The 27,469-nt window shown below is 44.4% G+C and overlaps 1 protein-coding gene across 2 annotated transcripts in view; it reads right to left on the bottom strand.

Annotated features, from left to right (window-relative positions):
• Nucleotides 1–18,043, bottom strand: part of ZMYND12 (zinc finger MYND-type containing 12) — a 60,220-nt gene extending 42,177 nt beyond the window's left edge. For both annotated transcript variants that reach the window (XM_038747015.1, XM_038747016.1), the window contains exons 1-3: nt 17,934–18,043; nt 8,209–8,350; nt 3,957–4,128 (exon numbers count right to left, since the gene is read on the bottom strand). In XM_038747015.1, coding sequence (XP_038602943.1) covers nt 3,957–4,128; nt 8,209–8,350; nt 17,934–18,043 — 424 coding nt within the window. The remainder of the gene's footprint in view (nt 1–3,956; nt 4,129–8,208; nt 8,351–17,933) is intronic.
• Between the last annotated feature and the right edge of the window lie 9,426 nt (nt 18,044–27,469).

The raw sequence follows: 27,469 nt of genomic DNA, 5'->3' as shown, positions 1-27,469 counted from the left end.
GAGGTCACAAGGTGATCAGGTTGTCCCACGGGGGGCTCACAGTCTTCATCCCCATTTTCCAGATAAGGAAACTGAGGCCCAGAGAAGTCAAGTGTCTTGCCCAAAGTCACACAGCTGACAGTTGCCGGGATTTGAACCCATGACCTCTGACTCCAAAGCCACTGCCGACTGTCAACTGTGTGACTTTGGGCAAGTCGCTTCACTTCTCCGGGCCTCAGTTCCCTCATCTGGAAAATAAATGCTCAACAAATGTCATTTCCACTGAGCCACGCTGCTTCAAATATCAATCAGTGATATTTGTTGAGCATTTACTATGTGCAGAGCACTGTACTGAGTACTTGGGAGAGTGCTCTGCACACAGTAAGCGCTCAATAAATATGATTGAATGAAGGAATGAATACAATGCAACAGAATTAGCAGGCATGTTCCCTGCCCGCAATGAATTTACAGTCTTGAGGGGAGAAATCTACAATCTGCTAGGTTCCGTTTACCTTCTCTTGGAACAGTGCTCAGCGCTTAGGACACTGCTTTGCACATAGTAAGCGCTTAATAAATGCCATTATTATTATTATTATCTTTCATCTAGACTGTGAGCCCGCTGTTGGGTAGGGACTGTCTCTATGTGTTGCCAACTTGTACTTCCCAAGTGCTTAGTCCAGTGCTCTGCACACAGTAAGCGCTCAATAAATACGATTGATTGATTGATTGATTGATTGACTGTCTCTATGTGTTGCCAACTTGGACTTCCCAAGCGCTTAGTCCAGTGCTCTGCCCACTGTAAGCGCTCAATAAATACGATTGATTGATTGATTGATTGATTGTCTCTATGTGTTGCCAACTTGTACTTCCCAAGCACTTAGTTCAGTGCTCTGCCCACAGTAAGCGCTCAATAAATATGATTGATTGATTGATTGATTGACTCTCTATGTGTTGCCAACTTGTACTTCCCAAGCGCTTAGTACAGTGCTCTGCACACAGTAAGCGCTCAATAAATACGATTGAATGAATGAATGAATCAGTGCTTAGAACAGTGCTTGGCACATAATAAGCGCTTAACAAATGCCATTATTATTATTATTATTATCTGAAATCTCTCTGCTAGCTATTTTAAATCTACTCTCACCGTGTTTGAGTGGCTGTATACTGATCTATTATTTCTGTCTCCTTATCTTTCCCATTAAATCACTGTTGGGTAGGGACCGTCTCTATATGTTGCCAACTTGTACTTCCCAAGCGCTTAGTACAGTATTCTGCACACAGTAAGCGCTCAATAAATACAAATGAATGAATGAATGAATCAGCGCTTAGAACAGTGCTTGGCACATAATAAGCGCTTAACAAATGCCATTATTATTATTATTATTATTATCTGAAATCTCTCTGCTAGCTGTTATTTTAAATCTACTCTCACCGTGTGTGAGTGGTTGCATACTGATCAATCAGTCAATCAATCAACCGTATTTATTGAGCACTTACTGTGTGCAGAGCACTGGACTAAGCGCTTGGGAAGTACAAGTCGGCAACATCCAGAGACGGTCCCTACCCACAGTCGGTTCACAGTCTAGAAGACTAGAAGTCTAGTACAGTGCTCTGCACACAGTAAGCGCTCAACTATTACTCTATTACTCTATTTTATTTGTACATATTTATTCTATTTATTTTATTCTGTTAATATGTTTTGTTCTGCTCCCTGTCTCCCTCTTCTAGACTGTGAGCCCACTGTTGGGTAGGGGCCGTCTCTATATGTTGCCAACCTGTACTCAAGCGCCTAGTACAGTGCTCTGCACACAGCAAGCGCTCCACGCACAGTAGATACCCAATAAATATTGTTATTGATGGTGTTGATAATAAGGAAGCAACATGGCCTAGCAGATGGACTACGTGCCCAGGAGTCAGAAGGACCTGAGTTCTAATCCCCGCTCCGCCACCCATCTGCTGTGTGACCTTGGACAAGTCCCGTAACTTTTCTGTGCCTCAGTTCCGTAATCTGTAAAATGGGGATTAAGATGGTGAGCCCCAGTGTGGGATAGGGACTGGGTCCAACACGATTACCTTGTAGCTACCCCAGCGCTTAGAACAGTGCTTGACGCAGTGGAAGCGCTCAGCAAACAGTGCTCCGCACACAGTAGGCGCTCAATAAATACGATTGAATGAATACGATTGAATGAATGAATGAAGCAAATACCACTATCATCATCATTCATTCATTCATTCATTCAATCATATTTATTGGGCGCTTACTGTGTGCAGTGCACTGTACTAAGCGCTTGGGAAGTACAAGGTGGCAACATAGAGAGACGGTCCCTACCCAACAGCGGGCTCACACTCTAGAATTGCATGTGGGACCTGATGATCTTGTAATAAAAATAATAATAATAATAATAATTATAATAATAGTACTTGTTAGGCACTTATTGTGCGCCAAGCCCTGAAGTAGGTACAAGGTTAACAGGTCGGACGGAGTCCCTGTCTCATGTGGGGCTCACAGTCTTAATCCCCATTTTACAGATGAGGTAAATGAGGCACTGAGAAATTAAAGTGATTTGCCCCCCAGTTCATTCATTCATTCATTCATTCAATCGTATTTATTCATTCATTCAGTCAGTCGTATTTATCATCATCATCATCATCAATCGTATTTATTGAGCGCTTACTATGTGCAGAGCACTGTACTAAGCTCTTGGGAAGTCCAAGTTGGCAACATCTAGAGCCAGTCCCTACCCAACGGCGGGCTCACAGTCTAGAAGGTGGGGGACAGACAACAAAACAAAACATATTAACAAAATAAAATAAATAGATTAAATATATACAAGTAAAATAAATGGAGTAATAAATACGTACAAACATATATTCATTCATTAAATGCCAAATGTTGTGCTAAGCCTTAGGGTAGATACGAGATAATCAGATTGCATACAGCTCCTGCCCACATAAGTCTCAGAGGCAGAGAGGGAGGAAACATAAATATTTTATTCCCATTTTCCAGATGAGGAAACTGAGATACAACGAAGTAAAGTGACTTGTCCAAGGTCACACAGCAGGCAAGCAGTGGACTGGGGACTTTCAGGCCCCTGTTGTTTTGTCTGGATGCTGCTGGCAATTCTAGCACGGCTTTTAATAACACTGCATAAATCAATCAATCAATCGATCGTATTGATTGAGCGCTTACTGTGTGCAGAGCACTGTACTAAGCGCTTGGGAAGTACAAGTTGGCAATCATCATGTCTATGCGTCCCTCTTTTCAGTCCCCGTCTGAACGGCGGTTTGAGTTTATCCCTCACTAATAAAGCTACGTTAATGTTTGAGCCGCCCTGCTTTCCATCTCGTCTGAACGGCCGTTTTAGTTCAGTTCAGAAGCAGGGTGGCTCAGTGGAAAGAGCCCGGGCTTTGGAGTCAGAGGTCATGGGTTCAAATCCCGGCTCTGCCACATCTGCTGTGTGACCTTGGGCAAGTCACTTCACTTCTCTGAGCCTCAGTTCCCTCTTAGTACAGTTCCCTTAGTACTTAGTTCCCTTAGTACTTCATCATCATCATCATCAATCGTATTTATTGAGCGCTTACTGTGTGCAGAGCACCGGACTAAGCGCTTGGGAAGTACAAGTTGGCAACACATAGAGACGGCCCCTACCCAACAGCGGGCTCACAGTCTAAAGGGGAGACAGAGAACAAAACCAAACATACTAACAAAATAAAATAAATAGAATAGAGTGCTTAGTTCCCTTAGTACAGTGCTAAGCGCTTAGTACAGTGCTCTGCCCACAGTTAGCGCTCAATAAATACGATTGATTGATTCCCTCATCTGGAAAATGGGGATGAAGACGGTGAGCCCCACGTGGGACAACCTGATGACCTTGAAACCTCCTCAGAGCTTAGAACGGTGATTTGCACATAGTAAGCGCTTAACAAATGCCAACATTATTATTATTATTATTATTATTATTATTCAACTTACTCACCGATGTTTGCCTCAGCTAAAAGGAGGTAGGCCGGCACCAATTCGATGGAATTCAGGCCGTAGACATTAATGCTGAAACGCAGGGAATGCAACGCGGCGGGGAGGGATTCCTCGTATTTTCTTTCGAAGAGGAACTTCTGGGCCAGTTTGCGAGTCACCTCGATCAGATGCTTCTGAGGAGGGAACAAGTATGAAATGGGAGCAAAGGAGGTTTGAAGTTAATTAGGAGCTTATATTTTTTCAATCAATCAATCAATCGCATTTATTGAGCGCTTACTGTGTGCAGAGCACTGGACTAAGCACTTGGGAAGGACAAGTCGGCAACACATAGAGACAGTCCCTACCCAACAGCGGGCTCTCATTAGCTGTTGAGAGTTGATGATGATGATAGCAACTATGATAATGATAATTATGATGGGATTTATTAAATATTTATTAAATTCATTCATTCATTGTCGTATTTATTGAGCGCTTACTGCAGAGCACTGGACTAAGCGCTTGGGAAGTACAAGTCGGCAACACTTAGAGACAGTCCCTACCCAACAGCGGGCTCTCAGTAGCTGTTGAGAGTTTATGATGAGGATAGTAATTAATGATAATTCTGATGGGATTTATTAAACATTTATTAAATTCATTCATTCATTCATTCAGTCGTATTTATTGAGCGCTTACTGTGTGCAGAGCACTGGACTAAGTGCTTGGGAAGTACAAGTTGGCAACATCTAGAGACGGTCCCTACCCAACAGCGGGCTCTCAGTAGCTGTTGAGGGTTTATGATGAGGATAGTAACTATAATAATGATAATTGTGATGGGATTTATTAAACATTTATTAAATTCATTCATTCATTCAGTCGCATTTATTGAGCGCTTACTGTGTGCAGAGCACTGGACTAAGCACTTGGGAAGTCCAAGTTGGCAACATCTGGAGACGGTCCCTACCCAACAGCGGGCTCACAGTCTAGAAGGTGGGGACAGACAACGAAACAAAACATATTAACAAAATAAAATAAATAGAATAAATATATACAAGTAAAATAAATAGAGTAATAAATATGTACAAACATATATTCATTCATTAAATGCCAAACGTTGTGCTAAGCCCTAGGGAAGATACGAGATAATCAGACTGGATACAGCCCCTGCCCACATAAGTCTCAGAGGCAGAGAGGGAGGAAAAATAAATATTTTATTCTCATTTTACAGATGAGGAAACTGAGATACAACTAAGTAAAGTGACTTGTCCAAGGTCACACAGCAGGCAAGCAGTGGACTGGGGACTTTCAGTCCCATATTGTTTTGTCTGGATGCTGCTGGCAATTCTAGCACGGCTATTAATAACACTGCATAAACCTGGAAGCCGTTACTTGTCTCCCCCTTCTAGACTATGAGCCCACTGCTGAGTAGGGACCGTCTCTAGATGTTGCCAACTTGGACTTCCCAAGCGCTTAGTACAGTGCTCTGCACACAGTAAACGCTCAATAAATACGATTGATTGAATGACTGAATGAATGAATGAATGAAATAGGACAGCCAGTTCTACTGAAAATAAGGCCGGGGGAGCGAGTTGGAGCCATGGGAGGGGTTGTCAATTCATTCATTCAACCGTATTTATTAATTTGCTCCCCTTTCCCTTCACCACTCTCGTACCACTAACCCACAGCCCTGGATCACTGCCACTGTCCGCCTCCTTCGCTCTTATGCTCGAGCTGCCGAACGCTGCTGGTGAAAGTCTAAACACCATGCCAACCTCGTTCACTTCAAGTTTATCCTTTCCTGCCTTAACTCAGCCCTCTCTTCTGCCAGACAAAACTATTTCTCCTCCCTTATTGACACCCATGCCCATCACCCCCGCCAGCTCTTCTGTACATTCAACTCCCTTCTCAGGCCCCCGGTTCCTCCCCCCTCCTCCTTCCCTCACCCCCAACGACCTGGCCTCCTACTTCATTAACAAAATTAAATCCATCAGGTCCGACCTCCCCAAAGTCACTCCGCCGCCCCTTGTCCAACCCCCCGGCTCTCAACACTCTCTGCTACTCTCCCATCCTTCCCAGCAGTGTCCTCAGAGGTGCTCTCCTCCCTCCTCTCAAGTGCTACTCCGGCCACCTGTGTTTCTGACCCCATTCCCTCTCATCTCATGAAATCTCTCGCTCCATCCCTTCTCCCCTCCTTCACTTCCATCTTCAACCGCTCACTCTCCACTGGTTCCTTCCCCTCTGCCTTCAAACATGCCCATGTCTCTCCCATCCTAAAACAACCCTCTCGACGCCACCTCACCTTCTAGTTATCGCCCCATATCCCTCCTACCATTCCCTTCCAAACTCCTTGAACGAGTCGTCTACACGTGCTGCCTCGAATTCCTCAACACCAACTCCCTCCTCGACCCCCTCCAGTCTGGCTTCCGTCCCCTACATTCCACGGAAACTGCCCTCTCAAAGGTCACCAATGACCTCCTGCTTGCCAAATCCAACGGCTCCTACTCTGTCCTAATCCTCCTCGACCTCTCAGCTGCCTTCGACACTGTGGACCACCCCCTTCTCCTCAACACGCTATCTGACCTTGGCTTCACAGACTCCGTCCTCTCCTGGTTCTCCTCTTATCTCTCTGGTCGTTCTTTCTCAGTCTCTTTTGCAGGCTCCTCCTCCCCCTCCCATCCTCTTACTGTGGGGGTTCCCCAAGGTTCAGTGCTTGGTCCCCTTCTGTTCTCCATCTACACTCACTCCCTTGGTGACCTCATTCGCTCCCACGGCTTCAACTATCACCTCTACGCTAATGACACCCAGATCTCCATCTCTGCCCCTGCTCTCTCCCCCTCCCTCCAGGCTCGCATCTCCTCCTGCCTTCAGGACATCTCCATCTGGATGTCTGCCCGCCACCTAAAACTCAACATGTCCAAGACTGAACTCCTTGTCTTCCCTCCCAAACCCTGCCCTCTCCCCGACTTTCCCATCTCCATTGACGGCACTACTATCCTTCCCGTCTCACAAGCCCGCAACCTTGGTGTCATCCTCGACTCCGCTCTCTCGTTCACCCCTCACATCCAAGCTGTCACCAAAACCTGCCGGTCTCAGCTCCGCAACATTGCCAAGATCCGCCCTTTCCTCTCCATCCCAACCGCTACCCTGCTCGTTCAAGCTCTCATCCTATCCCGTCTGGATTACTGTATCAGCCTCCTCTCCGATCTCCCATCCTCCTGTCTCTCCCCTCTTCAATCCATACTTCACGCCGCTGCCCGGATTGTCTTTGTCTAGAAACGCTCTGGGCATGTTACTTCCCTCCTCAAAAATCTCCAGTGGCTACCAATCAATCTGCGCATCAGGCAGAAACTCCTCACCCTGGGCTTCAAGGCTGTCCATCCCCCCTTAGAACAGTGCTTGGCATGTAATAAGTGCTTAATAAATACTATCACTACTATGTGTCTGCCAGCTCTGTTGTACCATACTCTCCCAGGTGCTTAGTAATAATAATAGAGAAGCAGCGTGGCTCAGTGGAAAGAGCCCGGGCTTTGGAGTCAGAGGTCATGGGTTCTAATCCCAGCTCCGCCAACTGTCAGCTGTGTGACTTTGGGCAAGTCACTGAACTCCTCTGTGCCTCCGTCACCTCATCTGTAAAATTGGGATTGAGACTGTGAGCCCCCCGTGGGACAACCCGATCACCTTGTAACCACCCCAGCGCTTAGAACAGTGCTTTGCAAACAGTAAGCGCTTAATAAATGCCATCATCATCATTATCATGATGAAAATAATTATAATAATTATGATATTTGTTAGGCACTTACTCTGTGAGAGTAGAGTACAAGCAGATCAGGTTGGCTACAGGCCCTGTCCCACTTGACACTCTCAATCCCCATTTTACAGATGAGGTAACTGAGGCACAGAGAAGTAAAGTGACTTGCCCAAGGTCACACAGCGGACAAGCGGCAGAGCCGGGATTAGAACCTTTTGACTGCCAGGCTCGTTCGATCCACTACACCATGCTGCTTCTGTGCTCTGCACACAATAAGCGCTCAGTAAATACCACTGATGATGACGATGATTTGGGGTTGTGGATGTCTTTTTTCCCTATCTTATCTCATCCCCATGATAAATCTGGGGATTTCCCCCTTCTAGACTGTGAGCCCGCTGTTGGGTAGGGACCGTCTCTAGCCGTTGCCAACTTGGACTTCCCAAGCGCTTAGTCCAGTGCTCTGCCCACAGTAAGCGCTCAGTAAATACGACTGATTGATTGATTGATTGATAAATGCTTCAGTACAAACCTGTCGAAGGCTCAGCTGCTCCATTCCATGTTTTCTTTCCTCTTCTGAATTAAAAAAGGGTAAAGAAGTACGCAGAGGAATCAGGAGTTGGCAGATGGTCTCGTGAACGCTGACCCAGTCAACTTGTTGATGTTCTACGTCACTGTCAGGCGAGAAAGAGACTTTATCTTCACTACGTTTTTCGATACAGTAGCAATTAGAGTAATAGTAGTAACGATAAGAATAATGATGGCATTGGTTAAGCGCTTACTATGTGCCAAGCACTGTTCTAAGCACTGGGGGGGATACAAGGTAATGAGGTTGTCCCACATGGGGCTCACAGTCAATCAATCAATCAATCAATCAATCAATCAATCGTATTTATTGAGCGCTTACTATGTGCAGAGCACTGTACTAAGCGCTTGGGAAGTACAAATTGGCATCACATAGAGACAGTCCCTACCCAACAGTAGGCTCATAGTCTAAAATGGGGAGACAGAGAACAGAACCAAACATACCAACAAAATAAAATAAGTAGGATAGAAATGTCAGTCAATCGTATTTATTGAGCGCTTACTGTGTGCAGAGCACTGTACTAAGCGCTTGGGAAGTCCAAGTTGGCAACATCTAGAGACAGTCCCTACCCAACAGTGGGCTCACAGTCTAAGAGGGGGAGACAGAGAACAAAACCAAACATACTACTTAATCCCCATTTTCCAGATGAGGTCACTGGGGCCCAGAGAATAATAATAATAATGGCATTTATTAAGCCCTTACTATGAGCAAAGCACTGTTCTAAGCGCTGGGGGATACAAGGTGATCAGGTTGTCCCACATGGAGTTCACGGTATTAATCCCTATTTTCCAAATGAGGGAACTGAGGCCCAGAGAAGTGAAGTGACTTGCCCAAAGTCAAACAACAGACAAGTGGCGGAGTCAGGATTAGAACCCATAACTTCTGACTCCCAAGCCCGGGCTCTTTCCACTGAGCCACGCTGCTTCTCTATAATGATGGCATTTGTTAAGCGCTTACTATGTGCCAAGCACTGTTCTAAGCACTGGGGGGATATAAGGTAATCTGGTTGTCCCACATGGGGTTCACGGTATTAATCCCCATTTTCCAAATGAGGGAACTGAGGCCCAGAGAAGTGAAGTGACTTGCCCAAAGTCACACAGCTGACAATTGGCAGAGCTGGGATTTGAACCCATGACCTCTGACTTCAAAGCCCGGGCTCTTTCCACTGAGCCATGCGGTAGTAGCGAGCCCACTGTTGGGTAGGGACTGTCTCTATATGTTGCCAATTTGTACTTCCCAAGCGCTTAGTACAGTGCTCTGCACACAGTAAGCGCTCAATAAATACGATTGATGATGATGAAGTAGGAGCAGTTGTAATAGCATTTATTGAGTACCTGGGAACAATGCGCAAAATGCTGAGAAAGCACAAAACCAGCAAGTGACTCATCCCCTGTCCAATAGGAGCGTACAATCTAATAGAGTGAGCAGCTATAAAAGTATTTACAGAGGGATTCAAATCAATAATTGAATATACAATTAAATAAGCTTATTCAGTCAATTGTATTTGTTGAGCGCTTACTGTGTGCAGAGCACTGTACTAAGCGCTTGGGAAGTCCAAGTTGGCAACATCTAGAGACGGTCCCTACCCGACAGCGGGCTCACAGTCTTTTTATATAAATAAATGCTGAGGATGAGCGTGAATGCCTAAGTGCTAGAAATGGCTGGTGGGTTTTTGTTATGGTATTTAATTAATTAATTAATTAATTGTGGTAGTTGTTAAGCGCTTGTTATAATAATAAGAATGATAATATTGGTATTTGTTAAGCGCTTACTATGTGCAAAGCACTGTTCTAAGCGCTGGGGTAGATACAAGGTAATTATGTGCCAGGCACCGCACTACGTGGCTCAGTGGAAAGAGCCCGGGCTTTGGAGTCAGAGGTCACGGGTTCAAATCCCGGCTCTGCCGATTGTCAGCTGTGTGACTTTGGGCAAGTCACTTCACTTCTCTGGGCCTCAGTTCCCTCATCTGTAAAATGGGGATTAAGAGTGTGAGTCCCCCGTGGGACAAGCTGATCACCTTGTATCCTTCCCAGCGCTTAGGACAGTGCTCTGCACACAGTAAGCGCTCAATTCATTCATCCATTGTATTTATTGACCGAATCAATTACCTGTATATATGTGTGTATATATTTATTACTCTATTTTATTTGTACATATTTATTCCATTTATTTTATTTTGTTAATATGTTTTGTTTTGTTCTCCGTCTCCCCCTTCTAGACTATGAGCCCGCTGTTGGGTAGGGACCATCTCTATATGTTGCCAACTTGTACTTCCCAAGCGCTTAGTACAGTGCTCTGCACACTGTAAGCGCTCAATAAATACGATTGATTGCCAACCTGTACTTCCCAAGCACTTAGTACAGTGCTCTGCACACAGTAAGCGCTCAATAAGTACGATTGAACGAATGAATGCTTTGCACATAGTAAGCACTTAATAAATGCCATCATTATTATTATCATTATTATTACTAAGCACTGGTGGGGGGGATGACAAGCAAATTGGATTGGATATAGTTTCTGTCCCACATCGGGCTCACAGACTTAATCCCCATTTTACAGATGAGGAAACTGAGGCCCAGAGAAGTGAAGGGACTTTGCCCAAGGTCACCCAGCAGACAAGTGGCAGAGCTGGAATTTGAACCCGCGGCCTTCTGAACTTCAGGCCCGGGCTCCATCCACTAGGTCACGCTGCTTTGTTAAGCGCTTACTATGTACCAGACACTGTACTAAGCACTGAAGTAGATACATGCTAACCAAGCTGGACAGTAGTCCCTGTCCCACATGGGGCTCACAGTCTTAATTCCTATTTTACAGATGAGATAACTGAGGCACGGAGAAGTTAACTGATTTGCCCAAAGTCACGAAGAGGGCAAATGGGGAAGACGGGATTAGTGACCAGGTTCTTCTGACTCCCAAACCTGTGCTCTATCCACTAAGCCACAGGTTTGACTGGGAATACTGGGAATTAGTCAAGGAAACCATGTTGGAGTGCTTGGCACATAGTAAGTGTTTAACAAATGCCATCATGATTATTCTCTGGGCCTCAGTTCCCTCATCTGTAAAATGGGGATGAAGACTGCGAGCCCCACGCGGGACAACCTGATCACCTTGTATCCCCCCCAGCGCTTAGAACAGTGCTTGGCACAAAGTAAGCGTTTAACAAATGCCATCATGATTATTCTCTGGGCCTCAGTTCCCTCATCTGTAAAATGGGGATGAAGACTGTGAGCCCCACGCGGGACAACCTGATCACCTTGTATCCCCCCCAGCGCTTAGAACAGTGCTTGGCACATAGTAAGCGTTTAACAAATGCCATCAGTATTATTCTCTTTGCCTCGGTTTTTATTCTATTTCTTTTGGTAATGAAGGGCATATAGGTATAATTCTATTTGTTCTGACGATTTTGACACCTGTCTCCATGTTTTGTTTTGTTGTCTGTCTCCCCCTTCTAGACTGTGAGCCCATTGTTGGGTAGGGACCGTCTCTATATGTTGCCAACTTGTACTTCCCAAGCGCTTAGTACAGTGCTCTGCACACAGTAAGCGCTCAATAAATACGATTGAATGAATGAATGAATGAATGGAGGAGGTGGGCATTCAGGAGAACTTTGAAGATGGGGAGGGCTGTGGCCTGTCAGATTTGGGGAGAGAAGGAGGTCCAAGCCAATTGCTTTTTTTTATAATGGCATTTATTAAGCGCTTACTACGTGCAAAGCACTGCTCATTCATTCATTCGTTCAATCGTATTGATTGAGCGCTTACTGTGTGCATAGCACTGTACTAAGCGCTTGGGAAGTCCAAGTTGGCAACATCTAGAGACGGTCCCTACCCCAACGGTGGGCTCACGGTCTAGAAGGGGGAGGCAGAGAACAAAACAAAACATATTAACAAAATAAAATAAATAGAATAAATATGCACAAATAAAATAGAGTTTATTCACTGTTAATCAATCAATCAATCAATTGTATTTATTGAGCGCTTACTGTGTGCAGAGCACTGTACTAAGCGCTGGGAAGTCCAAGTTGGCAACATCTGGAGACGGTCCCTACCCAACAGTGGGCTCCCGGTCTAGAAGGGGGAGGCAGAGAACAAAACAAAACATATTAACAAAATAAAATAGAATAAATATGCACAAATAAAATAAATAAATAAATAGAGTTTATTCACTGTTCTAAGTGCCGATGAGCTTAGCAGTGCAGTTGAGCAGCAGGAGCAACAGGACTGACGGTGAGCCCACTGTTGGGTAGGGACCGTCTCTATATGTTGCCAACTTATACTTCCCCAGCGCTTATTACAGTGCTCTGCACACAGTAAGCGCTCAATAAATACAATTGATTGATTGATTGATTGATTGACGGGGGAGAGCTCTCCCACACAACTCCTCCCTGTAAATCTGGCCTGTTCCCCTACGGAAGCCTCCGATCTTTTGACCCCATTCAATTTTCTCAAGTCATCCTGTCCCACTTAGCCGCCCTACCCAAACTACCTTCCCTTGATGAGCAAATTGGCAACCTCAACCCCACTCTCTCCGCTGAACTCAACACATTCACTTCCCTATCCCTTCATCGATTTCTTTGACCCCGTTCAATTTTCTCTAGTCATCCTGCCCCACTTAGCCGCCCTACCCAAACTGCCTTCCCTTGTTGACCAAATTGGCAACCTCAACATCACTCTCTCCGCTGAACTCAACACACTCACTCCCCTATCCCTTCGTCTATTTCTTTGACCCCATTCAATTTTCTCTAGTCATCATGCCCCACTTCACTGCCATACCCAAACTACCTTCCCTTGATGACCAAATTCGCAACCTCTACACCACTGTCTCCGCTGAACTCAACGCACTCACTCCCCTATCCCTTCGTCGACTTCCTTGACCCCATTCAATTTTCTCTAGTCATCCTGCCCCACTTAGCCGCCCTACCCAAACTACCTTCCCTTGATGACCAAATTGGCAACCTCAACACCACTCTCTCCGCTGAACTCAACACACTCACTCCCCTATCCCTTCATCGATTAAGACTGTGGGCCCCCCATGGGACAACCTGATCACCTTGTAAACTCCCCAGTGCTTAGAACAGTGCTTTGCACATAGTAAGCGCTTAATAAATGCCATTATTATTATTATTATTATTATTAACAAATACCATTATTATTATTATTATTATTATGCCCATGTCTCCCAATCCTAAAAAAAACCCTCCCTTGACCTGACGGCTCCTTCAAGTTATTGCCCCATCTCTCCTACCATTCTTCTCCAAACTCCTTGAGTGAGTTGTCTATACCCGCTCTTTCAAGTTCCTCTCCTCCAATTCTGTCCTTGACCCCCTCCAGCCTGGCTTCCATCCCCTCCACTCCACAGAAACCACCTTCTCAAAGGTCACCAATGATCTCCTTCTTGCCAAATCCGGTGGCCTCTACTCCATCCTATTCCTCCTCGGTGTCTCCATCAACCTAATTCTGCCAAGTCCCCGGCCGTCGTGGCCCTGCTCCTCTCCCCCTTTTAGACTGTGAGCCCACTGTTGGGTAGGGACTGTCTCTATATGTTGCCAACTTGGACTTCCCAAGCGCTTAGTCCAGTGCTCTGCACACAGTAAGTGCTCAATAAATACGATTGATGATGATGATGATGATGATGATAAAAGCCCTTTTCCCCTCTTTCTGACTCAAAAGTCCTCACACACATTCGCCCACACCTCCCAAACACAGACGTAACTTACCCAAACCCACACACCACACTCAGAGATCCCCACACTCGTAGCCACAGAAAGAAGAGACCCACAACCTCCACCCGGTGATTAGATATACATTTTTTTCACAGCATCTATGCATTTAAAAAAAGAATTATGCAGAGATCTCCCACCATATAGCCCTTCTTCTAGCGCTTTTCACAATAGCAATCTCGAATTTTTGAATGTTGGTATTTCGGACAGTTTTCTCCCTCCGGGATGGCTGCGAAGTTTTTCCTTGCCTTAAGTGATTCCGTCCCCCCTCCCTTTGAATAGTCGGATTGACTTGATAGAACGATTAAGCTTCACTTCTATTTAATGTCAGATAATGCCGTGTTTATAATAATAATGATGGCATTTATTAAGTGCTTACTATGCGCGAAGCACTGTTCTAGGCGCTGGAGAGGTTACAGGATGATCGGGTTGTCCCACGGGGGGCTCACGGTCTTCATCCCCATTTTACAGATGAGGGAACTGAGGCCCAGAGAAGTGAAGTGTTTATGTACCATACCTAATGATATACAATATATAATAAAGGCACGAGGCAACTTTTTGCTGGAAACCTAACCTAAACCTAACCCTAACCCCCATCCCCCCCACCCTACCTCCTTCCCCTCCCCACAGCACCTGCATATATGTTTGTACAGATATATTATTCTATTTATTTTACTTGTACATATTTACTATTCTATTTATTTTATTTTGTTACTATGTTTTGTTTTGTTGTCTGTCTCCCCCTTCTAGAGTGTGAGTCCGCTGTTGCGTAGGGGCCGGCTCTATATGTTGCCAATTTGTACTTCCCAAGCGCTTAGTCCAGTGCTCTGCACACAGTAAGTGCTCAATAAATACGATTGAGTGAAGGAATGACAAATCCCGTCAGTCCAATCTTCACGATATCACTAAAGGCAATCCTTTCCTCTTCATCCAAACTGCTGCCACGTTAATCCGAGCATTTATCCCATCCTGCCTCAATTACTGTCCTCCCTGCCTTTTATCTCTCCCCACTCCAGTCCATACTTCAATCTGCTACCCGCATCATTTTTCTAAAAAAAAGTCAGGCCAACGTTTCCCCACGCCTCGGTAACCTCCAGAGATTGCTCACCTACCTCTGTATAAGACAGAAACTCCTCACCAACGGCTTTAAAGCACTCAATCACCTTGTCCCCTCCTTCCTTACCTTGCTACTCTCCTACTACGGTCCACCGTGCATTTCGCTCCTTTAATGCCAATCAATCAATCAATCAATCGTATTTATTGAGCGCTTACTGTGTGCAGAACACTGTACTAAGCGCTTGGGAGGTCCAAGTTGGCAACATATAGAGATGGTCCCTACCCAACAGCGGGCTCACAGTCTAGAAGGGGGAGACAGGGAACAAAACAAAACATACCAACAAAATAAAACAGAATAGATCTGCTCACTGTACCTTGATCTCATCTCTTTCACCGCCATCCTCCTGCCCACGTCTTGCCTCTGGCCTGGAATGCCTTCCCTTTTCATATCCATCAGACAACTACTCTCCCCATCTTCAAACTCTTATTGATGGCCCATCTCCTCCAAGAAGCCTTCCCTGACTAGGCCCTCAGGATGGGCTACTAATTTTCTGTCCCAAGTAGCCAGTTCCCTTTTCCTTACCTTCTTCCTTTCCCTCTTTTCCCGTCCCTTCTCCCTTCCCCGCCCCCCACTTTTCCCTCCTCCCTTTCCCACCTTTTCCCTCTCTATGGTCTAATACTGCATATCTTTAGTAGTTTCAAGGTTAGACAAATCGCAGAATAGATAATTAACATGGCAAGCAATTACAAACTAGAGTCTAATACTGGAGATCTTCAGTAGTTTCAAGGCTAGATAGATCACCTCCTTCCCTTCCCCACAGCACCTGTATATATGTTTGTACATATTTATTACTCTATTTATTCATTTATTTTATTTGTACATATCTATTCTATTTATTTTATTTTGTTAGTATGTTTGGTTTTGTTCTCTGTCTCCCCCTTCTAGACTGTGAGCCCACTGTTGGGTAGGGACTGTCTCTATATGTTGCCAACTTGGACTTCCCAAGCGCTTAGTACAGTGCTCTGCACACAGTAAGCGCTCAATAAATACGATTGATGATGATGATGATGATAATGATAGATTAGATCGTTAACATGGCAACTACATCCTTTGGGTTATAGTGAAAAGCCTGAAAAAGAGCAATGATAGTGCCACATAATAATAACAATGATGATGATGGTGGTGGCATTTGTTAAGCGCTTACTATGTGCCATGCACTGTTCTAAGCGCTGGGGTAGATTCAAGGTAATTCAGTCATTCAATCGTATTCATTGAGCGCTTACTGTGTGCAGAGCACTGGACTAAGCGCTTGGGAAGTCCAAGTTGGCAACATCTAGAGACGGTCCCTATGCAAGAGCGGGCTCACAGTCTAGAAGGGGGAGACAGACAACAAAACAAAACATAGTAACAAAATAAAATAAATAGAATAAATGTGTACAAATAAAATAAATAAATAGAGTAATAAATACGTACAAGCATATATACATATATACAAGTGATGTACAAACATATATACATGTATACAGGTGATATACATATATCCAGGTGATATAATAATGTAATAATAATATAATATAAGAGAAGCAGCATGGCTCAGTGGAAAGAGCCCGGGCTTTGGAGTCAGAGGTCTGTATAACATATACAGACGGTCCCTACCCAACAGCGGGCTCACAGTCTAGAATGGGGAGACAGACAACAAAACAAAACATTAACAAAATAAAATAAATAGCATAAATGTGTACAAATAAAATAAATAAATAGAGTAATAAATATGTACAAACATATATACATATATATAGGTGACATACAAACATATATACAGGTGATATAATAATGTAATAATAATATAAAAGAAGCAGCATGGCTCAGTGGAAAGAGCCCGGGCTTTGGAGTAAGAGGTCATGGGTTCAAATCCCGCTCCGCCAACGGTCAGCTGTGTGACTTTGGGCAAGTCACTTCACTTCTGTGGGCCTCAGTTACTTCCTCTGTAAAATGGGGATTAAAACTGTGAGCCCCCGGTGGGCCAACCTGATCACCCTGTAACCTCCCCAGCGCTTAGAACAGTGCTTTGCACATAGTAAGCGCTTAATAAATACCATCATTATTATTATTCTCTGTGCCTCAGTTACTTCATCTGGAAGATGGGGATGAAAACTGTGAGCCCCCGGTGGGCCAACCTGATCACCTTGTAACCTCCCCAGCGCTTCCAACAGTGCTTTGCGCATAGTAAGCGCTTAATAAATACCACCATTATTATTATTCTCTGTGCCTCAGTTACTTCATCTGTAAGATGGGGATTCAAACTGTGAGCCCCCGGTGGGGCAACCTGATCACCCTGTAACCTCCCCAGCGCTTCGAACAGTGCTTTGCGCATAGTAAGTGCTTAACAAATACCATCATCATTATTACTGTTATGAGTGGCCTTTGTTAACCGCTTACTATGTGCTAAACATTGTTCTCACGCAGGGCTCACAGTCCTAATCCCCATTTTACAGCTGAGGCCTAGAAAATAATAATAATAATGATGATGATGGCATTTACTAAGAGCTTACTACGTGCAAAGCACTGTTCTAAGCGCTGGGGAGGTTACAAGGTGATCAGGTTGTCCCACTGGGGGCTCACAGTTTTAACTCCCATTTTACAGATGAAGCAACTGAGGCACAGAGAATAATAATAATGATGATGATGATGGCATTTACTAAGCGCTTACTATGTGCAAAGCACTGTTCTAAGCGCTGGGGAGGTTACAAGGAGATCAGGTTGGCCCACGGGAGGCCCACAGTCTTCATCCCCATTGTACAGATGAGGGAACTGAGGCCCAGAGAAGTGAAGTGACTTGCCCAAAGTGACACAGCTCTTTCCCCCAAGCCCTGAGGCTTCTCCCGGAGGACTGACCAGTAGTAGGTGACCATGCAGCCCCGACAGACCCGCTCTGCGGGGGCCTCGCACAGCTCGCAGCGCAGTTTTCGGCCCTTGGGCAACGCCAGCGGGTAGATCGCGCTCATGATGCTCCAGGACACGGGGGCGGTTGCTAGGACGCGGAGGCGGTTGCTAGGACGCGGGAGCGGTTGCTAGGACGCGAGGGCGGTTGCTAGGAGACGGACGGCGAGGGGCGGGGGGAGGCCACATGACTGGACCAGGCTGAGCCTCATTGCGCGTGCGCAAATGCTTGGCCCTGCCATTCATTCATCATCAACAATCGTATTTCTTGAGCGCTTACTGTGTGCAGAGCACTGGACTAAGCGCTTGGGAAGGAAAAGTTGGCAACATGTAGAGACGGTCCCTACCCAACAGTGGGCTCACAGTCTAAAAGGGGGAGACAGAGAATAAAACCAAACATACTAACAAAATAAAATAAATGATAGATATGTACAAGTAAAATAAATGAATAGAGTAATAAATATGTACAAACATATATACATATATACAGGTCCATCGTATGTATTGAACGCCTACTGTGTGCAGAGCACTGGACTAAGCGCTTGGGAAGTACCAGTTGGCAACCTATAGAGAGAGTCCCTACCCAGCAGTGGGTTCACAGTCTAACAGTGGGATCATCAATCATCATCATCCCCTCCTCCCCTTCCCCACAGCATCTGTATATATGTATATATGTTTGTACGGATTTATTACTCTATTTATTGATTTATTTTACTTGTACATATCTATTCTATTTGCCCCCTCCTCCCCCTCTCCCCCTCCTCCCCCTCTCCATACCTCCTTCCCTTCCCCACAGCACCTGTATGGATGTATATGTTTGTACGGATTTATTACTCTATTTATTTATTTTACTTGTACATATCTATTCTATTTGCCCCCTCCTCCCCCTCACCTTACCTCCTTCTCTTCCCCACAGCACCTGTATAGATGTATATATCATCAATCGTATTTATTGAGCGCTTACTGTTTGCAGAGCACTGTACTAAGCGCTTGGGAAGTACAAGCTGGCAACATCTAGAGACAGTCCCTACCCAACAGCGGGCTCACAGTCTAAAAGGGGGAGACAGAGAACAAAACCAAACATACTAAAATAAAATAAATAGAATAGATAGGTACAAGTAAAATAAATAAATAAATAGAGTAATAAATATGTACAAACATATATACATATATACAGGTGCTGTGGGGAAGGGTACTAAGCGCTTGGGAAGTCCAAGTTGGCAACATGTAGAGACAGTCCCTACCCAACAGTGGGCTCACAGTCTAAAAGGGGGAGACAGAGAACAAAACCATACTAAAATAAAATCAATAGAATAGATACGTACAAGTAAAATAAATAAATGAATAGAGTAATAAATCTGTACAAACATATATACATATATACAGGTGCTGTGGGGAAGGGAAGGAGGTACGATGGGGGGATGGATCAATCAATCGTATTTATTGAGCGCTTACTGTGTGCAGAGCACTGGACTAAGCGCTTGGGAAGTCCAAGTTGGCAACCTACAGAGACAGTCCCTACCCAACAGTGGGTTCACAGTCTAACAGTGGGATCATCAATCATCATCATCCCCTCCTCCCCTTCCCCACAGCACCTGTATATATGTATATATGTTTGTACGGATTTATTACTCTATTTATTGATTTATTTTACTTGTACATATCTATTCTATTTGCCCCCTCCTCCCCCTCTCCCCCTCCTCCCCCTCTCCATACCTCCTTCCCTTCCCCACAGCACCTGCATAGATGTATATATATTTGCACGGATTTATTACTCTATTTACTTATTTATTTTACTTGTACATATCTATTCTATTTGCCCCCTCCTCCCCCCGGCCTTACCTCCTTCCCTTCCCCACAGCACCTGTATAGATGTATATATCATCAATCGTATTTATTGAGCGCTTACTATGTGTAAAGCACCGTACTAAGCGCTTGGGAAGTCCAAGTTGGCAACATGTAGAGACGGTCCCTACCCAACAGTGGGCTCACAGTCTAAAAGGGGGAGACAGAGGACAAAACCAAACATACTAATAAAATAAAATCAATAGAATAGATAGGTACAAGTAAAATAAATAAATAAATAAATAAATAAATAGAGTAATAAATATGTACAAACATATATACATATATACAGGTGCTGTGGGGAAGGGAAGGAGGTAAGATGGGGGGATGGATCAATCAATCAATCGTATTTATTGAGCGCTTACTGTGTGCAGAGCACTGTACTAAGCACTTGGGAAGTACAAGTTGGCAACCTATAGAGACAGTCCCTACCCAACAGTGGGCTCACAGTCTAACAGTGGGATCATCGATCATCATCATCCCCTCCTCCTCTTCCCCACAGCACCTGTATATATGTATATATGTTTGTACGGATTTATTACTCTGTTTATTGATACTTGTACACATCTATTCTATTTGCCCCCTCCTCCCCCTCACCTTACCTCCTTCCCTTCCCCACAGCACTTGTATAGATGTATATATGTTTGTACGGATTTATTACTCTATTCATTTATTTATTTTACTTGTACATCTCTATTCTATTTGCCCCCTCCTTCCCCCCAGCCTTACCTCCTCCCCTTCCCCACAGCACCTGTATATATGTATATATGCTTGTACAGATTTATTGCTCTATTTATTTATTTATTTATTTTACTTGTACATATCTATTCTATTTGCCCCCTCGTCCCCCTCTCCATCCCCCCCGCCTTACCTCATTCCCTTCACCACAGCACCTGTATATATGTATAGATGTTTGTACGGATTTATTACTCTATTTATTTATTTTACTTGTACATTTCTATTCTATTTATTTTATTTTAATATGTTTGGTTTGTTCTCTGTCTCCCCCTTCTAGACTGTGAGCCCACTGTTGGGTAGGGACCGTCTCTAGATGTTGCCAACTTGTACTTCCCAAGCGCTTAGTACAGTGCTCTGCACACAGTAAGCGCTCAATAAATACGATTGATGGATTGATTGATTGATTGTACATATCTATTCTATTTGCCCCCTCCTTCCTCTCCCTCTCCTCCCCCTCTCCAACCCCCCTCGCCTTACCTCCATCCCTTCCCCACAGCACCTGTATATATGTATATATGTTTGTACGGATTTATTACTCTATTTATTGATTTATTTTACTTGTACATTTCTAGTCTATTCATTTTATTTTGTTAATATGTTTTGTTTTGCTGTCTGTCTCCCCCTTCTACACTGTGAGCCCACTGTTGGGTAGGTACTGTCTCTATATGTTGCCAACTTCTACTTCCCAAGCGCTTAGTCCAGTGATCTGCACACAGTAAGCACTCAATAAATACGATTGAATGAATGAATGAATAAAGATATAAAATGACTATGGGCAAGTCACTTAACTTCTCTGTGCCCTAGTTCCCTCATCTGTAAAATGGGGGTTAAGACTGTGAGCCCCCCGTGGGACAAATTGATCACCTTGTAACCCAGTGCTTAGAACAGTGCTTTGCACATAGTAAGCGCTTACTAAATGCCATCATTCATTCATTCAGTCGTATTTATTGAGCGCTTACTGTGTGCAAAGCACTGTACTAAGCACTTGGGAAATACAAGTTGGCAACATCTAGAGACGGTCCCTACCCAACAGTGGGCTCACAGTCTAGAAGGGGGAGACAGAGAACAAAACAAAACACGCAAACAGGTGTCAAAACAGTCAGAACAAATAGAATTATAGCTATATTCACATCATGAACAAAATTGATAGAATAGTAAATATGTACAAGTAAAATAAATACAGTAATAAATCTGTACAAATATATACAAGTGCTGTGGGGAGGGGAAGGGGGTTCAGTCCCAGTCTCCCCACTCCTTGAGAAACTCCAGTGGTTTCCCACTGGAAAAGCAGTGGAGAAGCACAGTAGAGAAGCAGCGTGGCTCAGTGGAAAGAGCCCGGGCTTTGGAGTCAGACGTCACGGGTTCGAATCCCGGCTCCGCCACAAGCCTGCCGTGTGACCTTGGGCAAGTCACTCAACTTCTCCGAGCCTCGGTTCCCTCATCTGTAAAAATGGGGATTAATCAATCAATCGTATTTATCGTATTTATTGAGCGCTTACTATGTGCAGAGCACTGTACTAAGCGCTTGGGAAGTACAAATTGGCAACACATAGAGACAGCCCCTACCCAACAGCGGGCTCACAGTCTAAAAGGGGGAGACAGAGAACAGAACCAAACATACCAACAAAATAAAATAAATAGGATAGAAATGTACAAGTAAAATAGATAAAGACTGTGAGCCCCACGTGGGCCAACTTGATCACACTGTATCCCCCCAGCGCTTAGAACAGTGCTTTGCACATAGTAAGCGCTTAACAAATGCCATCATTATTATTATTATTTCCCACCCACCGCAGAATCAGACAGAAACTCGTCATCAGCGGCCTCAAAGCCGTCAATCCCCTCGCCCCTTCCTTCCTCACCGCTCTCGCACTTCCACCCAACCTGCACACTTTGCTCCACTAAATTCATTTCACCTAAAGTCCCTCGAACTCGTCTCTCTCGCCGCCGACCTCTCGCCCACGTCCTGCCTCTGGCCTGGACTGCCCACCCTCCTCATATCTGGCAATCACTCTGCCCACCTTCAAAGTCCTCCTAAAATCACATTTCCTCCATGAGGCCTTCCCCGACTAAGCCCTCATCGCCTCTTGATGATGATGGTATTTGTTAAGCGATAACTATGTGCCAGGCACTGTTCTAAGCGCTGGGGTAATAATAATAATAATAATAATAATGGCATCATCATCATCATTATTATAAAAAAGGGCTTACAGTCTAGAAGGGGGGAGGCAGACATCAGAACAAGTAAACAGGCCTCAGTAGCATCAATGTAAATAGAATTAGAGATATATACACACCAAAACAAGTAAACAGGCATTAATAGAAATATATAAAATTATAAATATGTGCATTGATACACGAGTGCTGTGGGGTGGGGAGTGGGGGTAGAGCAGAGGGAGCGAGTCAGGGCCATGGGGAGGGGTGGGGAAGCTGAGGAAAGAGGGGCTTCACTTCTCTGGGCCTCGGTTAGCTCATCTATTTATTTTATTTTGTTAGTATGTTTTGTTTTGTTCTCTGTCTCCCCCTTTTAGACTGTGAGCCCACTGTTGGGTAGGGACTGCCTCTATATGTTGCCAACTTGGACTACGCAAGCGCTTAGTACAGTGCTCTGCCCACAGTAAGCGCTTAATAAATACGATTGATTGATTGATTGATTGATCTGTCAAATGGGGATTGAGACTTTGAGCCCGACAGGGGACAGGGACTCCGTCCAACTCGATTTGCTTGTATTCCCATCGCTCAGCACAGTACCTGGCACATAGTGCGTAATAAATTCCATAATAATGATAAGGATTATTATTTTCATTTATCAGCGCTTAGTACAGTGCTCTGCACACGGTAAGCGCTCAATAAATACGATTGATGATGATTTACTATCATTAATGCACTGTACTAAGCTCTGTACAGTAGTACAGTACCTGGCACATAGTGCTTAATAAATTCCATAATAATGATAAAAATTATTATTTTCATTTAATATCATTAGTGCACTGTACTAAGCTCTGTACAATATAAAAATGAACAGACACGTTCCCTTCCCACAATGAGCTGACAGTTTAGAGAAGCGGCGTGGCTCAGTGGAAAGAGCCCGGCCTTTGGAGTCAGAGGTCATGGGTTCAAATCCCGGCCCGGCCAATTGTCAGCTGTGTGACTTTGGGCAAGTCACTTCACTTCTCTGGGCCTCAGTTCCCTCATCTGTAAAATGGGGAGTAAGACTGTGAGCCCCCAGGGGACAACTTGATCACCTTGTAACCTTCCCAGCGCTTAGAACAGTGCTTTGCACATAGTAAGCGCTTAATAAATGCCATCATCATTATTATTATTAGAGACGTTGGGCAAGATAAGACCCCTGACTCAAGGGCATATCAGCAGACGTGGAACTCAACACCTGCTACGACTGCACTTAACGGTGTAAAGTAACAGATTTGAGAAGCAGCGTGGCACAGTGGAAAGAGCCTGGGCTTTGGAGTCAGAGGTCATGGGTTCAAATCCAGGCTCCACTAATTGTCAGCTGTGTGACTTTGGGCAAGTCACTTCACTTCTCTGTGCCTCAGTCACCTCATCTGTAAAATGGGGATTAAGACTGTGAGCCCCCCGTGGGACAGCCTGATCACCTTGTAACCTTCCCAGTACTTAGAACAGGGCTTTGCACATAGTAAGCGCTTAATAAATGCCATTATTATTTGCCGAAAACTATAAGCCTAGTCCTCAGAGTCTATTAATTATTATTATTATTATGGTATTTGTTAAGCACTTACTATGTGCCGAGCTATCACCTAAAGCTTTAAAATGAAAAAGTGGCAACAAAGCACTATTTATTCATTCTACCATACTTATTTAGTGCTTATGGAGACACCACTGACTGTAAACTCATTATGGAGCTTTAGACTCCCCCTTCTAGACTGTGAGCCCACTGTTGGGTAGGGACCGTCTCTATATGTTGCCAACTTGGACTTCCCAAGCGCTTAGTACAGTGCTCTGCACACAGTAAGTGCTCAATCAATATGATTGATTGATTGATTGATTGATTATGGACAGGGAACATGTCCCCTAATTCTGTTGTATTCTCCCAAGTGCTTAGTACAGTGTTCCAGACATCATAAGCGCTCAATAAATACCATTGATTACTCTTGCCCATGTCCTGCTTGTGGCCTTGGAACTCCCTCCCTCCTCAAATCAGACAATTACTCTTTCAGACCCTTCAAAGGCTTATTGCCTTTGAACAGTGCTTTGCACGTAGTAAGCGCTTAACAAATACCATTATTATTATTATTATTGAAGGCACATCACCTCTGAGAGGCCTTCCCTGATTAAGCCCTTCTTTCCTCTTCTCATTCATTCATTCATTCATTCATTCATTCAATCAATCAATCGTATTTATTGAGCACTTACTGTGTGCAGAGCACTGTACTAAGCGCTTGGAAAGTACAATTTAGCAACAGGTAGATACAATCCCTACATTCATTCATTCATTCATTCATTCATTCATTCAATCAATCGTATTTTTTGAACACTTACTGTGTGCAGAGCACTGTACTAAGCGCTTGGAAAGTACAATTTAGCAACAGGTAGAGACAATCCCTACCCAACAACGGGCTCACAGTCTAGAAGGGGGGGAGATAGACAAAAAACAAAACAGGCAGGCATCAATAGCATCAAAATAAATAAATAGTATTATAGATATATGCACACCACAGGTGAGGGAGGAGGGGGCGAGGGGATGGAGGGGATGAGAAGCAGCGTGGCTCAGTGGAAAGAGCCCGGGCTTTGGAGTCAGAGGTCACGGATTCAAATCCCGGCTCCGCCAATTGTCCGCTGTGTGACTTTGGGCAAGTCACTTCGCTTCTCTGGGCCTCAGTTCCCTCATCTATAAAATGAGGATTGAGACTGTGAGCCCACCGTGGGACAACCTGATCACCTTGTAACCTCCCCAGCGCTTAGAACAGTGCTTTGCACATAGTAAGCGCTTAATAAATGCCATTATTATTATTATTGTTATGGAGAGCCCTGAAGCCCAGAGTGAGGAGTTTTTGTTTCATAAGGAAGTTAACAGGCAACCACTGGAGATTTTTGAGGAGGGGAGTGACATACCTAGAGCATTTCTGTACAAAGATAATCCGGGTACCAAAGTGAAGTGTGGACTGAAGTGGGGAGAGACAGGAGCATGAGAAGCAGCGTGGCTCAGTGGAAAGAGCATGGGCTCTGGAGTCAGAGGTCATGGGTTCAAATCCCGGCTCCACCAACTGTCAGCTGTGGGACTTTGGGCAAGTCACTTCACTTTTCTGAGACTCAGTTCCCTCATCTGGAAAATGGGGATGAAGACTGTGAGCTCCCCGTGGGACAACGTGATCACCTTCTAACCTCCCCAGCGCTTAGAACAGTGCTTTGCACATAATAAGCGCTTAATAAATGCCATCGTTATTATTATTATTCCCTTCTGCGCCGCCCTAACTTGCTGCCTTTATTCATCCGCCCTCCAGGCCCCACAGCACTTATACCCATATCTGTAATTTATTTATTCCTATTAATGCCTGTCTCCCCCTCTAGACTGTAATCAAGCACACTTTCCCCTTTCAAAGCCCTACCGAAGGCTCACCTCCTCCATGAGGCCTTCCCAGACTAAGCCCCGCTTTTCCTCTGCTTCCCCTCCCCTCCATATCACCCCAACTCGCTCCCTTTTCTCTCCCCACTTCTCCCCGCCCCACAGCACTTGTGTGTATATGTACCTATCTATAATTCTATTAATTTATATTGATGTCTCTCCTCTTCCCCTCCCTATCCCCCCACCCTACCTCCTTCCTCTCCCCACAGCACCTGTATATATATTTGTACAGATTTATTACTCTATTAATTTTACTTGTACATATTTGCTATTCTATTTATTTTATTTTGTTAATATGTTGACGTCTCTCCTCTCCCCCTCCCCATCCCCCCACCTTACCTCCTTCCCCTCCCCACAGCACCTGTATGTTTGTACATATTTAATACTCTATTAATTTTACTTGTACACATTTACTATTCTATTTATTTTATTTTGTTAATATGCTGATGTCTCTCCTCTCCCCTTCCCCATCCCCCCGCCCTACCTCCTTCCCCTCCCTACAGCACCTGTATATACGTTTATACAGATTTATTACTCTATTTATTTTACTTGTACATACTTACTATTCTATTGATTTTATTTTGTTAATATGTTTTGTTTTGTTGTCCATCTCCCCCTCTTAGACTTTGAGCCCGTTGTTGGGTAGGGACTGTCTTCATCTGTTGCCAACTTGTACTTCCCAAGCGCTTAGTACAGTGCTTTGCACACAGTAAGCGCTCAGTAAATACGATTGAATGAATGAATAAATGAATTGTATAGCTGAGCCCCTCCCCTTCCCCATCCCCCCCCGCCTTACCTCCTTCCCCTCCCCACAGCACCTGTATATACGTTTGTACAGATTTAATACTCTATTTATTTATTTTACTTGTACATATTTATTCTATTTATTTTATTTTGTCAATGTTTGTTTTGTCATCTGCCTCCCACTCCTAGACTGTGAGCCCGTTGTTGGGTAGGGACCGTCTCTAGATGTTGCCAACTTGGACTTCCCAAGCGCTTAGTACAGTGCTCTGTACACAGTAAGCACTCAATAAATACGATTGATTGAATGAATGTCTGTTTACTTGTTTTGATGTGTATATATCTCTAATTCTATTTATTTATATTGATGCTATCGATGCCTGTTTACTTGTTTTGATTTCTGTCTCCTCCCTTCTAGACTGTAAGCCCGGTGTGGGCAGGGAGTCTCTCTTTATTTCTGAATTTTAGTTTCCAAGCGCTTAGTACAGTGCTTTGCACACAGTAAGCACTCGATAAATATGATTGATTGAATGAATGAATGAATGCTCTGTACACAATAAACGCT

Source organism: Tachyglossus aculeatus, chromosome 5, assembly GCF_015852505.1.
Source record: "Tachyglossus aculeatus isolate mTacAcu1 chromosome 5, mTacAcu1.pri, whole genome shotgun sequence".
NCBI classification, from domain to species: Eukaryota; Metazoa; Chordata; class Mammalia; order Monotremata; family Tachyglossidae; genus Tachyglossus; species Tachyglossus aculeatus.
Note: the sequence above shows the minus strand (reverse complement) of the source record. Positions and strands in the feature narration are given on the sequence as shown.